Consider the following 15530-nt stretch of genomic DNA (forward strand, 5'->3'; position numbering starts at 1 on the left):
GTAACCAGCGGCGCCGACACCCCCCAGCGGCGTGCACCCGGGGCGGACCGCCCCACAGCCCCCCTTCCTACGCCACTGATTTAGGGCATACTAAACGTTAGTGACATCCATAGAAATATATGGAGGTTGCTAACGTTTAGTGCATCCTAAATATTAGTATGTGCTAAAAATGCTAGCACGCCTTAGTAAAAGACCCCCCTTAGTTATGTTAAAAAAAAACAAGAGAGAGATCTGCATGAAAAAAATATTTATTATTTTGACTTATGAAAACCACTTGTCCCTGAAACATGCTCAAAACAGAATAATCCATTTGTACAAGAGATGAGGTGAAAATGTGATTCCATGTGCCCCATGAACAGAGTTTAATTTTACTTCCAATCTTTATAACACCAGGCTTCTCAAGGCAGATTACAACAGTTAAGAGGAACCCATCAGTACACAGCATATTCTCACTTAAATTTGGCTTGTAGTACTGTATTGTATAGAAAAATGAGCACAAACTACAGCGTTATTAGTGCTGCATCCACCAGCTACAATAATTTTTGAAGCAGTTTTAGTGATATTCAGTTTTGATTTCATGATATTTATATCTACAGATGGGATGCTTTCAAATAAATTAGAAAGCTGCTTATCCACCTGAAACAGTTTTTGACTTTTTACAGATGAACCACGCATAGGCAGTCCATTAGTTCTTAATAATATTTACTATTACTTTCAATAGCGTTTGCTATTGTTTTGGGTGTACTTGTGACTACGCCTACTGGCTTCAATCCATATAATGGGCTACATAGCCTCGTACCGTCTCCTATTCTCAATCTAACCTCCTTGCAGCCACTGCGGCACAACCGCCAGCGCCCAGCCCTACACTGCCCTGCGCGCCAAGTTATTCGAAAGCTTTTCCCAGCATTCTTAGCGGTCTGAGCGTTTCTAGCCTCGCTTGGACGTCGGGTCGATGAAATTACGGAAGTTTAATAGGCTTCCTTGGATGAAATGAAAGAAGATAATTGTTAACAAATCACTGGTTGCGTTACGTATGTCATAGTCTCTCTTTGAGATCAAGCAGAGGTAAGACATAGACTAGTACAGCGGTGTGGGGAAGAGCCAATAGGATAAAATGCAGCGTGAGCTGATAAATAGCAGAGTAATCTTGAAAGCGTTATGTGACATCTTGCAATCTAGGGACACACGAGTGTAACTGTAAGCTGTTGATGCTACTCGTTTTTACATTCAGCCAGTTCTCTCTGACATCATTAAGCAAAAATACTTAGACACAACTAATCTATCACAGATTTACGCTCGGATTTTAGAAAAATTCTGCAGTACAACTTCGGGGACAGCTAGAGGATAATAGACTTTATCATTAGTCCATTTTGTGCTCTTCCTGGGTTCTGAACCGGCATTTAATTTTTGTTGCGAAAGGTGGATTACAAATAAAGTAACAATTACAATAACAGTTAAATGACTAAAAATGCAGTTAAAATTTTCAAAATAATATAGTCTGTACCATTAAAGTACAAATCACCATAAAAAGAAAGCTTAATAAACATTAGATCATTCAAGCAGACACACAGCATACTACTAATGTAGTTCTGAACAGGCCTTTAATGGCAGAAGTAACTAACTTGTTAGTCTCACACAAGGAGAGACATGGGAGGACATGTGCAGCTTTCTTTAAATTAGTCTCCTTATTTTCTTACCTGTGTGCATGTTCCATCTTTGCTTATTCCCTGCACTGTCAATTAAAATGTTCTATTATATATTGTGTTGACATTGTAAATAGTATACAAAGAGGCATATTTTCAAAGCACTTTGGGAGGCTAAGTTCCATAGGTTTCTATGGAACTTTGGGAGGCTAAGTGCTTTGAAAATATGCCTCTATGCCATACTTTGTATTATTTGAATATTTTACTGCTGTAATTGCCTATTCTCATGTTTGATTTATTTTTACTGTACACCTTTTGTGAATTCCTTCAAAAAGGTGGTAAATCCAAATAAATTTATAGTGGTTGTGGTCCCTCATCTTAAACTACAGTAGTGCACCAGAAGGGATGTGAAGAAGCTGGGATTGATCCCTGTCCATAAACGACTTTCAACTGATTTTACACAGGTGTGATTGGGGAAATGCTTTAGAGCTGAGGTAGTAGCTCTCTAGAGGTCTCCTGACTGCTGATTGTCTGAGTTGCTTAGGATTTCATTCATTTTCACTTGAGGCTTGAACCTACACTACTTTAGTGCTGCCTTGTTTGCTGGCATATCAAGATGGGAAAGTGTTTCCCAATATTTTCAGAGATTTTTGGCTAGTCCTGAATTTGTAACCATCCTTTGCATTATGGGTTTGGCAGCACTGATGTCAGTGGGCAGGATCAGGCACTACAAATCCCACACTGCTTTGGGACGTAAGTAAGTCTACAGCCTGGAACTGGGTGACTTGGCATCTCTGCTTTTTTTTTTTTTTGGCAGTGACCCCATGATGTGGTCAAACAAAAATTTGTGACCCCCCTGGAGGTACAGAATAATGATGCACCTATGGTGATCCCACCTAGGCCGTGACCCCATTTGGGATCCAGACCACAGTTTGCGAAGCTCTGGGTTAGTGATTGGGAAGGCATTTCAGGAATGTTTATAAAGTAATAAGAATTTTATTAGAGCTGCCAAGTTACCCAGTTTCAGGGGGAAGGACTTTTTGGCCAATCTTGGTTTTCAAGTTACACCCCAAAGCAATGTGGTATTTGTACTTGATTGTACCCATTGAAATCAGTGCTGCGGGTCCCATAATTCATCAGAGAGTGAGGTTGTCAGAAATCCAGGACTGATCCAGCATCTCTCTCGCTCCTGCAGCTGGGTAACTTGACAGCTCTAAAATGCATGCTCTCAAGGAGCTACCAAGAAATTTGTTGGCTAAAGTAACATTAGTAGTGTGCTGTGTTTGTCTGCTTCTGTGTGCTTGTCTAATGTTTATTAAGCTTTTGTGTTTTTATGGTGCAGTGATTTGTATTTTAATGGTAGTGATTATATTATTTTGAAAATGTTAATTGTACTTTTATTGTCACTTAACTATTATTGTAATTGTTATTTTATTCGTAATTCACCTTTCAGAACAAAAACTAGCAAAGTGGAATATAAAAATGTAATAAATAAAAGCAAATTAAGGGGCCCTTTTAACACTGAGGTACAGCTACCATGGCGTTGGCCTGGACCAATCAGGCATTACCATCTGGCTATCGCAGAAGTACAGCGGTAGTGCCTGCCCCCTCCACGTGCCTTTTCCGGTGCATTAGGTTTTAAAACATTTTCTGCACTGGGAGCTTACCCAGTGGTAATCGGGAAGCACTGCGCATTGCCTGGTTACCACTGGGTTACGTGGAACACATAACCGCCTTCTAAATAGGTGGCGGTAAGAGCTACCCCTGGAAATGGTCGTGTGGCAAGTGCTTCACTTACCGCACGGCCATTTCCATCCCCTGCCCGGATATTCCCTTTTACTGGGCAGTGTTAAAAGGGGACCTTGGCATGTGGCAAACCCACATGCCGATGCCACTTTCAGGGGTCCTTTTACCGCAGCTTGGTAAAAGGACCCCTAAATGTGTAGGAAGGATGGAACATTCAGTAGCCAATTAGTTAAGTTGTGTTTTATTTTTTTTTAAGGTTAGTTTTGGTAGTCCTGATAATGACAACACTTGGTGGTAAGACTTGCCAGGGGGTCAGAGTACTGGATTAAGTATGAGACCTGTAGGGAACAAAGAAGAAGAAATCGGTGCTGGGGCCAATTCTCTTCAATATATTTGTGAGTGATATTGCCAGAGGGTTAGAAGGTAAGGTTTGCCTTTTTGCAGATGATACCAAGATTTGTAATAGAGTGGACATCCTGGAGGGAGTGGAAAACATGACAAAGGATCTGCAAAAGTTAGAAGAATGGTCTAATGTTTAGAATTAAAATTCAATGCAAAGAAGTGCAGAGTGATGCTCTTAGGGAATAGAAATACAAGGGAGCCGTATGTGCTAGGAGGTGAGACGCTGATATGCACAGATAAGAAGATCGACCTTGCGGTGATAGTTTCTGAGGATATGAAGGTGACAAAACAGTGTGACAAGGCGGTGGCTGTAGCCAGAAGGATACTAGGCTGTATAGAGAGAGGTATAACCAGCAGATGAAAGGAGGTGTTGATGCCCCTGTACAAGTCTTTGGTGAGGCCCCACTTGGAGTATTGTGTTCAGGTTTGGAGGTCATATCTTGCTAAGGATGTAAAAATACTTGAAGCAGTCCGAGAGAGGTGGTGGAGAAAAAAAAACAGTGATGGAATTAAAAAAAGGCATGGGATGAACACAGAGGATCTCAAAATAGAAAATGAATGGTATAAAAAAAAAACTTAAATGGAGTCACTTAGTGGTCGATGCAGTGTAATGTAGAGAAGGGGATCTAGGCCCATATCTCACTGTAAACTGTTACACTTGTGGTGGAAAGTGTGAGCTGCCTGAAACCCCACAAAAACCTATGGTACCCACATATAGGTGACACCTGCAGACATAAGGGCTATTGTAATGGTGTATAGTTGGGTACCGTAGGTTTTTGGTGGGTCTTGGAGGGCTCACCATACAATATAAGGAGGTGACAGTGAGATTTGTACCTGGGACCTTTTATATGAAGTCCACTGCTCTACTGGGATGTCTGTGTGGCCAGTCCAGTGGCGTAGGCACAGGAGAGCCTGAGTGGGCCAGGGCCAACCCAAAATTGTGATGCACTTGCTGTGGCTGGCAAGGATCCCCAAACCCCACCACCTGAATACTTAAGTACATAGGTACAGTGCAATCCACTTAAGTGCAAGGGTCTAGGACCAAAGAAATACATGCAGTTAACCGGAGCATGCACTTAACCGTTGTGACCCAAAGAAGCTGGACATCTGATAAACATATGTACAGTACTGTTTGTTATACGTACACTATACAGTCTCCATTAACTGACGTTATGCAGTCTCCATTAACTGACGTTAGACTTACTTGAAGTAATCAGTCATAGTCCTCTGTACACTCTTGTGTCTATGAGTTCCATAGACTACGTCTGCCAGACGGTAAAAACTGTCATAGCACTGACATCCAGTGGCTTCCAGATAGGCCCACATGGTATTGAGACTCTCCAGCGCTCTTGCAAAAGTGACAGGAGGTTGTTGAATTTCGTCAACATGTGCCTTGCTGCTCATTTCATCATCTGTTTCATCAACAGCCATTGCCTGCATGTAGGCACATATCTGGACATCAGTGCTGTTGTCAGCTGTTTGTAGATCGTAATCAACAGCTACGTAGTGATGAAACTCCTCTTCAGTAACACCGGCTAGGATGTCAATAGCCTGTTCATTTGACACGTTTGCAACAGCTACATCTGTTTCGTCCCGCTCCACATCCTTAACAAAGCATGCCCGCTTGTAGCAGTTCACAATGGTTGCCTGTGTAATATGATTCCAGGATTCTTTCTGCATATGTAGGGAATCCAGCAGTGATAGATTACGAGCCAGTTCAACATCACGTTTATCCTTGCCAGTCTGGTCATCCATAATGCTCATCAGACGACGTAGCACAAGAGCCCGATAATGTTGTTTGAAATTGGCTATTATGCCCTGATCCATAGGTTGGATCAGAGAGGTAGTGTTTGGTGGCAGGAAGACCACCTTGACGTTAGACAACCTGACATCATCCCTGTGTGCAGCACAATTATCACAAAGCAACAAAATCTGATGCTTTTGTGCCCGCATTCTAGTGTCTAACTTCTTTAGCCACTGCTTCCAAATTTCCCCAGTCATCCATGAATTTGCGTTAGCCTCATATGACACAGGAAGCCGCTTAACATTCTTGAAGCAACGGGGCTGTTTGCTCTTTCCAGTGATAAGTGGTTCCAACTTCTCACTCTCATCCATATTGCAGCAAAGGAGGATCATCAGTCGGTCCTTCGATGTTTTACCTCCTGTAGTTTCAGCTTGTTTGAATGCAAGTGTTCCGTCAGGAATCGCTCGCCAGTTGAGACCGTTTTCGTCAGCATTGAAAATGTCACGAGGTGCAAACTCGTTCAAGATGGTAGGAAGAACTGAAACAACAGTGGTTTTGAATTCAGTTAGTCCAAGACTTTAAGCTAGCTGATTCTTTCTCCATAAGCAGTGGACCAGGAAACTGTCTGCTCCTGACTTGAGAAAACCACTGAAGAAGAGCATCTTCTACCTCCTAAGCTTTTCCCGCCCGTTTTTGTTTCCGTTGTGGATTTGTATTGTTTTGCCAGTCTTCCAGAAGCTGGTCTTTCTGCTTCAAGATACGTGGGATTTGACTGGGATTGACACCATATTCTCTAGCAATAGATGCTTGACTTTGTTTGTTTTCTAATTTTTTAAGAACTTCTATTCGTTCAGCCAGTGTTAGTCTTACAGTTGCATGACGCCGCCGACTCCAGTGTACGTCTAACAACATTCTTTTGCTTATTCTGTCTGTGGCAATTAAAGGGGCGGTAAATTTGAAATTGTGTTGGTTGTCAGGTGCCAATCGGCTTCCATATTGCGTGTGCGCGCTTATGCGGAGTCTTTCTTGCAGAGGAGCAGTCTTAAACCATGCATATAAACGAATCTTGCACTTATCAGTGGTGCGCTGAACCTTAGTTTGTCCCATAGAAATTGATGACGCCAAAAATGGGACCGAAGTACGGCATGCAGTTAAACAGAGCATATGCTTATCCAACGTGCACTTAAATGGAGTGCACTGTATTGCCATACTGGGAAAGACCAAAGGTCCATCAAGCCCAGCATCCTATTTCCAACAGTGACCAATCCAGGTCACAAGTACCTGACAAGATCCCCAAAAAGTACAAAACATTCTATACCGCTTATCCAAGAAATAGTGGATTTTCCCCAAGTCCATTTTATAATGGTCTATGGACTTTTTCTTTAGGAAGCCGTCCAAACCTTTTTTAAACTCCGCTAAGCTAACTGCCTTTACCACATTCTCTGGCAATGAATTCCAGAGTTTAATTACACATTGAGTGAAGAAACATTTTCTCTGATTCGTTTTAAATTTACTACATTGTAGCTTCATCGCATGCCCCCCATTCCTAGTATTTTTGGAAAGCGTAAACAGATGCTTCACAGACGCTTCACATCTACCCGTTGCACTCCACTCTATAGACCTCTATCATATCTCCCCTCAGCCGCCTTTTCTCCAAACTGTAGAGCCCTAGTCGCTTTAGCCTTTCCTCATAGGGAAGTTGTCCCATCCCCCTTTATCATTTTCGTTGCCCTTCTCTGCACCTTTTCTAATTCCACTATATGATTTTTGAGATACAGCGACCAGAATTGAACCAAATATTCAAGGTGCGGTTGCACCATGGTGCGATACAAAGGCATTATAGCATCCTCATTTTTGTTTTCCATTCCTTTCCTAATAATACCTAACATTCTATTTCCTTTCTTAGCCCAGCAGCACACTGAGCAGAAGGTTTCAACGTATCATCAATGCCGACACCTAGATCCCTTTCTTGGTCCATGACTCCTAACGTGGAGCCTTGCGTGACGTGGCTATAATTCGGGTTCTTCTTTCCCACATGCATCAGTTTGCACTTGCTCACATTAAACGCCATCTTCCATTTAGATGCCCAGTCTCATAAGGTCCTCTTGTAGTTTTTTACAATCTTCCCGCGATTTAATGACTTTGAATAACTTTGTGTCATCAGCAAATTTAATTACGCCACTAGTTACTCCCATCTCTAGGTCATTTATAAATACGTTAAAAAGCAGTGGTCCCAGCACAGAGCCCTGGGGAACCCCACTAACTACCCTTCTCCATAGAGAATACTGACCAGTTAACCCTACTCTGTTTTCTATCTTTTAACCAGTTTTTAATCCACAATAGAACACTACCTCCTATCCCATGACTCTCCAATTTCCTCTGGAGTCTTTCATGAGGTACTTTGTCAAACGCCTTCTGAAAATCCAGATACACAATATCAACCGACTCACCTTTATCCACATGTTGGTTCACCCCTTCAAAGAAATGTAATAGATTGGTGAGGCAGGATTTCCCTTCACTAAATCCATGTTGACTTTGTCTCATTAATCCATGCTTTTGAATATGCTCTGTAATTTTTTTTTCTTTATAATAGTCTCTACTATTTTGCCCGGCAGCAACGTCAGACTCACCGGTCTATAATTTCCTGGATCTCCTCTGGAACCTTTTAAAAAAATCGGCGTTACATTGGCCTCTCTCCAATCTTCCGGTACCAAGCTCAATTTTAAGGATAAATTACATTTTAATTTTAAGAATAAATTACTTCCTCCTCCTCAGGCAGCCAGCACTCTTCCAAACAGCAGTACTTGCCTTGAGCTGATGCAGACGCCGGCTCCTCTGCATAAGCTTAGTTTTTGTGTATGTGCAAACACTGAGCAAGCACAGTCCTATGAAATCTATTGCTCTGCTGGGATGTCTGAGTGGCCAGTGCCAGTCTACTAGGAATGCTGGCCCTCCAGACATCCCAATGGCTTGTTTTTGTGTGTTTTTACTTGGAGTTTTTTTTTCTTCGAAAATGGTAACAAGAAAAACGCAATGAGCACAAAACTTCTTGGCCATTTTTTAAAACAAAAGATAGCCATTTTCGAGCCAGATAAATGTCTGTGTCTGCCACTTGCTTTTTGGACATTTTCAGCAAAACATGCAAAGTAGGATTTAGATGTCATATCAAAAATGCCCCTCCAGTGTCTTTACAAAACACAAGTCCTGCAGAAAGCCATTGAACATTTACATCTGCTCTGGAGTAGGTATAAATATTGGCTTATAAATCATAACTGACCACACTCCTCCCCTGAACGTGCCTAATCCACCACATATACTTTTATGTGTGAGGTAATTTTATATCAGGCCTTTTATTTATTTATTTGCTGCATTTGTATCCCACATTTTCCCACCTTTTTGCAGGCTCAATGTGGCTTACAATGTTCCTTCATGGCATTTGCCATTCCAGAGTGAAAAGGTACAATTGATATTACATAGAGAACATGGATGACATAATAGATATGTGGATAAAATAGTGGATCGTCATTCCAGAGTAAAAGAAACAATTGGTGTTTTAAGCATGTATACTGGCACATTGGCTTTAAAACATTCTTTGTAGAATTACCTCTATAATTCAGAGCTGCTAAGGGGGCCTGATTTTTGAGAGGGAGATTTTAGGACATGCCTCAGCCCCACCCACTGTACTTCGTGGTTCTACCCCCCTGGCATACCTCAGTTCCGAGGCTACGGCACCATCAAGCTGCCCACCCCCCCAGCAGCAGCAGGAGACACCTTAATAAAATGTTCTCCTGTTCCTGCTTCTGCAGGACTAGTCAAGTCTTGCAATAAGAAGTGTGAGATTTTGCAGCTCTTATCATAAGACTAGTCCCACAACAGCAGGAGATGAGGTCTTATTAATACATCTGCTACTGATGGAGATGGAGGCTGCTGAGCAGAAGTTCTTGGCAGGAGTGCAGGAGATGACCCATGAAAGTGAGAGTCTGACACTGAATGTAGGAGATTCGTCAGGTTTGATAATGATTTTTCTTTCTTTTAATGAACAGTTTTCTCGCGCTTCTTTGGGCTTCCAGCTCAGTTGTAACAAAACTCTATTGGGCTTTGATGCCATGAGCCTTTGTTTACAACCAGGCCTTTCTCCATTATTCTATAATCCCTTCCCAACTCGGCCCAATCATTGCAGCAGACCTTCCAAGTCTCCCACACTCCCACTGGGGAGCTGGGGTCTCTTGCTAAGCAGCTTCCCCTTCCAGTGGCAGCAGGGGGCACCTTATTAAAACATTATCTCCTACTGCAGCGGGACCAGTCTTGCAGTACGAACTGCGGAACTGGTCCCTCAGCAATAGGAGATGGCGTTTTATTAAAAAATCTCCTGCTGCTACTAGAAGGGGAAGTGACTGCTGGTGTTGTGGGCTGCCATGAGGGTGTGCCAGGGGTGGAGCTGGGGATGTACCCTAAATCTCCCACTGAAAAAACTGGCCTCCATGGAAGCTCTGATTGCAGTGAGATCCCTCAGCCATGGGCAATGTTCTGGGTCATGAGCCAGGCCTCATCTGAGAACAGTGCAGCTGTAGGCCCTAACTAACAGCTCTTTAATTTATGTGAGGAAATAACAAATCGCTTCTCATTTCCTCCACACTCTTTCTCAGATAATGTGAAGAAGGGAAATGAACTGCCACCTAATTTTCCTCTTCACAGGAAATACTTACAGTTTCTGAATATAACTCACTTTGTGCTTTACTGGAAAAGGTGTGTGAGATACATCCAAATAAGTAATCTTTGTATGTACAGTAAGGCAATCCCCATCGGGAGCCAATCTCAAAGGTACTGAGCATGATAGGATGAATATACTGATAACTGAGGAAATAAGAGTCACTTCATCTATGTAACAATATTGTAACTTGTTCCATCAAATGTTTGGTACCAGACTAAAGTTGCCATGGCCTGGCGTATGCCGCTTCAGCTGTACTTTAAGCTGTTGATTGATCATTCGCATCTTGGTCGAAGAGTAATGACTGTCCAGCGAGTGCACCTAATCCAGAGGAGATGCATTTCCAGGGACCCAGCACCCTCGCCAGATAAGATGGTACCAGGTGAGAGCAACTTGCCAGTCTTGTTCTATTTTCACATTCTCTCTGTTGAGCCTAACTCACACAATAAGTCACATTTTCCAGGTGTAAAGTGCTGTGCTTTGAAAGCTTGATTTGCTGTGGTCCCCTTTACTGGCGTTCCTACTACTACTACTACTATTTAGCATTTCTATAGCGCTACAAGGTGTATGCAGCGCTGCACAAACATAGAAGAAAGACAGTCCCTGCTCAAAGAGCTTACAATCTGGTTTCAGATTCACAAATGAAGGAGCTTTTGTGGTTTTGCATGCCTTGGTCACAGAGTTTCTATGCATATAGTTGGATATAACATTTTACATCCTGCAAAATATTCAGGATTTCTAGCTAGCAGGAAATCTCCTATCTGTCTCCTTTCTAAACTCTTTCTTTTCACACTGCTTTTACCTAGTTGATGGCTGTAGCGTAGTTGCAGAAGCCCTTATAGCTTTCGGAGTTATTTTCTCTGCATGGCTTTCTTTTAGATTGGAATCTGGTCATCCATGATACATTTTGGGTGTAATTTTATAAAGTCCACAAAGGAGAACAGGAAGGTATCCTCTACAGAGAGCAGTGAAGAACTGTAGGGGAGTAGAGGAAGACACACAGCGCTCAAGATGAGAGAATTCAAGATTTAAGTCTTTATTAGGCACTAAAAAGACGACCTGACACAGGCCTGTTTTTCGGCAGGCAAACTGCCTGCATCAGAGGTCACAAGACTCTATGTGATAACTGGTCTTGATATGGTGCCTATGGAGGATATATGGGTTGTTCAGCAAACAACAGCTACCAAACTGCGGGATAATCCTGCCAAAACATCTTATGACGACAGAATCTCTGAATGTTGCCATGTTTTTGCAAGATTATCCCGCGGTTTGGTAGCTGTTGTTTGCTGAACAACCCATATACCCTCCATAGATACCATACCAAGACCAGCTATCACACTATCACATAGAGTCTTGTGACTCTTGAAGCAGGCGGTTCGCCCGCCAATACACAGGCCCATGTCAGGTTTTCTTTTTGGTGCCTAATAAAGACTTCAATTTTGAATTCTTCCGTTTTGAGCGCCGGGTAATTTTATAAAGCTTTTTCTATGTGCAAAACATGTTTACATGAAGAAAATGGCAATTATAGACTTATGTATATGAATACATGCATACAACTGTACATGGACCTTCCTGGTGGTGATTTTTGGATGTGGTTGTGAGATGCAGGTGTAGTTTTAGAAATGCAGATCAACGCCTCTCACCTTTGTGCCGTAAGTGCTGATGCAGTGCAGATAGAGAGCAGACCAAATACTCCAAGCGGTGATAGCTGCAGAATATTTATTAAAAACAGGCGAAATAAAATGGTGCTTGAAGTGGCCATGGTTTGTGTAAGGATAGGCTATGTCAGGGTAATCCAACTGTCAAAAAAAAAAACATAATTCAAAATAAAGATCAAATTTTTAAAAAGTTCAAATCATATATAAATGAATAATACTTCAGAAAAGAAACTTGAATAATAACAATGACTATTAATGTTAAAAAGACAAAAAACAAATGTACACACAAAGATGCTTCTACAATAAAGAATCTGGCAAGAATGTGTGGTTAGGGTTCATAGTGCCATAGATTCTTTGTTCTAGAAGCATCTTTGTGTGTACATTTGTTTTTTGTCTTTATAACATTAATAGTTAACAGTTATTATTCAAGTTCTTTTCTTAAGTATTATTCATTTATATATGACTTGAACTTTGTTTCAATTTTGATCTGTATTCTTTTTAATTTGATTTGTATTTTGAATTATGTTTATTGGGCAGTTGTATGCCCTGATGCAGCCTATCCTTAGGCGAAACATGGCCCCGTTGGGCACTGTCTTATTATTCTGCTGTTCTCACTGCTCGGTCTGTTTTAAAACTACTAGTAAAAAAGCCCCGTTTCTGATGCAAATGAAACGGGGGCTAGCAAGGTTTTCTTCTGTGTGCATGTGGAAGTGTGTGTGTGTCCCTGCCCTCTGCCCTCTCTCCCCTCCCCCCTCTGAGTCCTTCACTGCTTTGCTGTGTTTTCCTTCACTGACTGTTTGTGTTACAGAGAGGGCGGGGCAGACACTCATGGGGAAACCGGATATCTCTCCCCCTTCACACTTCCGGCTGGAGGCTTCATAGAACGTTGGTGTTGCCTTTTATATAGAGAGATGTATATACTTGCATATCTCCAGATTTGTGTGTGGATCTTGTAAACTAATTAGTCAATTTTTTTATTTACTTATAATTTATTAGTATTTGTTTACCACCTTTTTGAAAGAATTCAGTCAAGGCAGTGTAAGCAATAGACAATTACAGCAGTAAAAATATTAAAATAATACAAAGTATGCATAGTATACTGTTTACAGTGTCAACACAGTATGTAATAGAATATTTTAATAGACAGTAGATAGGTAAGGGTGTAAGAGGAGTTAGAAAATAAGGTGACTAATTTAAAAAAAAGTTCAACATGAGGTCAAAGAAATTATAAAATGTTATCTCAGCTAGGGAGGGAGTAGATAAACATGTCCTGCTGTAGTTTTTTGTACTAGGCTGCGCATTTGGTTTGTTATTCTCTAAACAACTTACGAAATATTACAAAATATTATAGAAAAATTGGACAGGAATCAGAGAATTAAAAGTCTTTTAATTCTTACTTACCAGCACAGCATCAGACATCAGTTGCGCAAGTTGTAACAAACTTACAAAATCTAACATCAGTACCTCTGGTAATTATAAGTAATCAGACTAATTATATAAAGAAGAAAAAAAGGAGAAAGGAAAGTTTGTTCCTCATACAAAGGTCACAGAAAAGAGAGAAAGGAAGAAAGAATGAAAGAAAGATTCTTAGATACAAAGAATTAGTTTCTACGAAGGGTGGAGAGCAAACCCTTCGGGAAAAAATAGGCCATTGGACGGATCTGAAACTCTCTTTCCAAGCATGCCTAGTTTTTCAGAGTTTCTTTGTCTGCAGCGTGGTTTTATAGGCTGTGGTGAGCATCCACCTCACCTCTACCCTGCATATGTGCTGCAGACTTGTAATTGGATCTTTCATATGTGCTGGAGGCTTGCAATTGGTGTCCTTGCCCTACCTCTTCTCAGTAAATTACATTTGTAACAAGTTATACCAGGTAGTTGAGTTGCCCTAGCAACATGAGGCCCCATTAGAGCTTGTGACCAGCCAGAAATTCCTGCATGTGGGAAATAGTGCAGCATACCTGAAGTAGAACTTTATAGATAAGAAATTATAGAGTGTGCAGCCTGTGTCACTCCTCGTGTGTGTGAGACTAAAAAGTTAGTTCTTCCATTAAAGGCCTGGCTGATTAGGCTCTAACAGTCAGTTACTGGAGTTAAGCATTTAATTGGCAGTAATTAGGAGTTATGCACCAATCTGCCCCACTCCCTATTCTATAACATGCACGACTAACTTCACAGCGTGCAACTCAACAACAACAACAATCATTTCTAAAGCGCTACTAGGGTTACGCAGCGCTGTACAATTCAAACATAGAAGGACAGTCCCTGCTCAAAGAGCTTACAAACTCAAAGGGGGCTTGGCCATGGGAGGGGCATGGGCGATCCCAGAAATTGCGTGTGATGTTTCATGTTTACTAATTATTTTCTATCCTGCCCATCAAATGGATGTATGAGGCAGCTTACATGCTAAAAGTACATAGAAGTAAAAAAAAACAAACATATAACATGTATCATACAACCAGACAATGACAGGACATGACCAATGGGAGAGGGGTAGGAGGTGCATCAATACTCTGCTGTCAGTTCAGTACTGCTGTCATGAAAACATTAAGAATACGTATCTGTGAAAAGTTCTTACTGCATTTCTGCGCTTAATTGCCATCAGTTGTTCATGAGCATTTACACTAGCTTTTGGCAAGCGTAACTGCTCGCACTCAAAGTGAAGCGCACCAAGCAGAGCACCCTTTACAAGATATTATCTTGTGTGGATCATTATGGTACATACCTTTGGGCACCAATTACAGAATCTGAACCATAGAGTACAGGCACATAGTTGCACCAGTCACAGAGGAGCTATAAATGTTGTATGAGAACAGTTGTGCATTTTACTGGGAATGGGTTTGGAAGCCTATTTTACAAAGTCCCATAGAGGTGTATTTTCAAAGCACTTTGACTTACAAAGTTCCATAGGTTACTATGAGGCGTATTTTCAAAGCAGGGTTTGGGAGCCTATTTTACAAAATCCCATAGAGGTGTATTTTCAAAGCACTTAGACTTACAAAGTAACTTATGGAACTTTGGAAGTCTAAGTGCTTTGAAAATATGCCTCTATGTAACGTTGGAAGTCTAAGTGCTTTGAAAATGAGCCCCATAGTCACTTAGATTGCCTTTCATAAAATTCAGTCAACAGCGAATGTGGTTTCAAATACTCATGTCTCAGAATAAAAGGGAGAAAAATATAAAAATGGAGGAAAAGGCCTCTGAATATCTGTCGTGCTTCACTTTTTTTTTAACAGCCAGCAGTATCTCTTATCAATGGCTCAAAAAAACCTCCATATCCATCTTCATTTTCTCCCCTTTATTTATATATTTTTTATTTTATAAGTTTTCATAAAATGCTCAAAATATTTCCACATCTAGATATAAACTCACTTATCTGTAAATCCATCCAGCGGGTTTCCATTTTTCCTTACATTCTTATAGGCTTTCTTAAGGGAATCAATCATGTGCTATGTCTCTAAAAAGATAAATGTCATCTGTTAACATGATGTACATATACATTCATGAAGACACTCTTATTCAATTTTGAAAAGAGACAACAGGAAAAATTTTTTCAATTGAACATAATCCTCAACACATCCTCTTCAAATCACTTGTTTCATATTCCATAAAGTACTTAACGGGAACATGGT

The 15530-nt window shown here is 41.0% G+C and overlaps 1 protein-coding gene across 2 annotated transcripts in view; it reads left to right on the forward strand.

The window, feature by feature from the left end:
* The first annotated feature begins 961 nt into the window (after positions 1–961).
* The window catches only part of DARS2 (aspartyl-tRNA synthetase 2, mitochondrial), a 75927-nt gene continuing 61358 nt past the window's right edge, over positions 962–15530 (forward strand). Inside the window, exons 1-2 of one of the 2 annotated variants that reach the window (XM_030207224.1) lie at positions 962–1065; positions 10460–10625. In XM_030207224.1, coding sequence (XP_030063084.1) covers positions 10472–10625 — 154 coding nt within the window. In that variant the 5' untranslated portion in view covers positions 962–1065; positions 10460–10471. Of the gene's footprint in view, positions 1066–3649; positions 3813–10459; positions 10626–15530 lie in introns of those variants that run through there. The other variant, XM_030207223.1, reaches the window with a different exon arrangement.

The sequence above is a fragment of the Microcaecilia unicolor genome, chromosome 6 (assembly GCF_901765095.1).
Source record: "Microcaecilia unicolor chromosome 6, aMicUni1.1, whole genome shotgun sequence".
Taxonomy (NCBI): domain Eukaryota; kingdom Metazoa; phylum Chordata; class Amphibia; order Gymnophiona; family Siphonopidae; genus Microcaecilia; species Microcaecilia unicolor.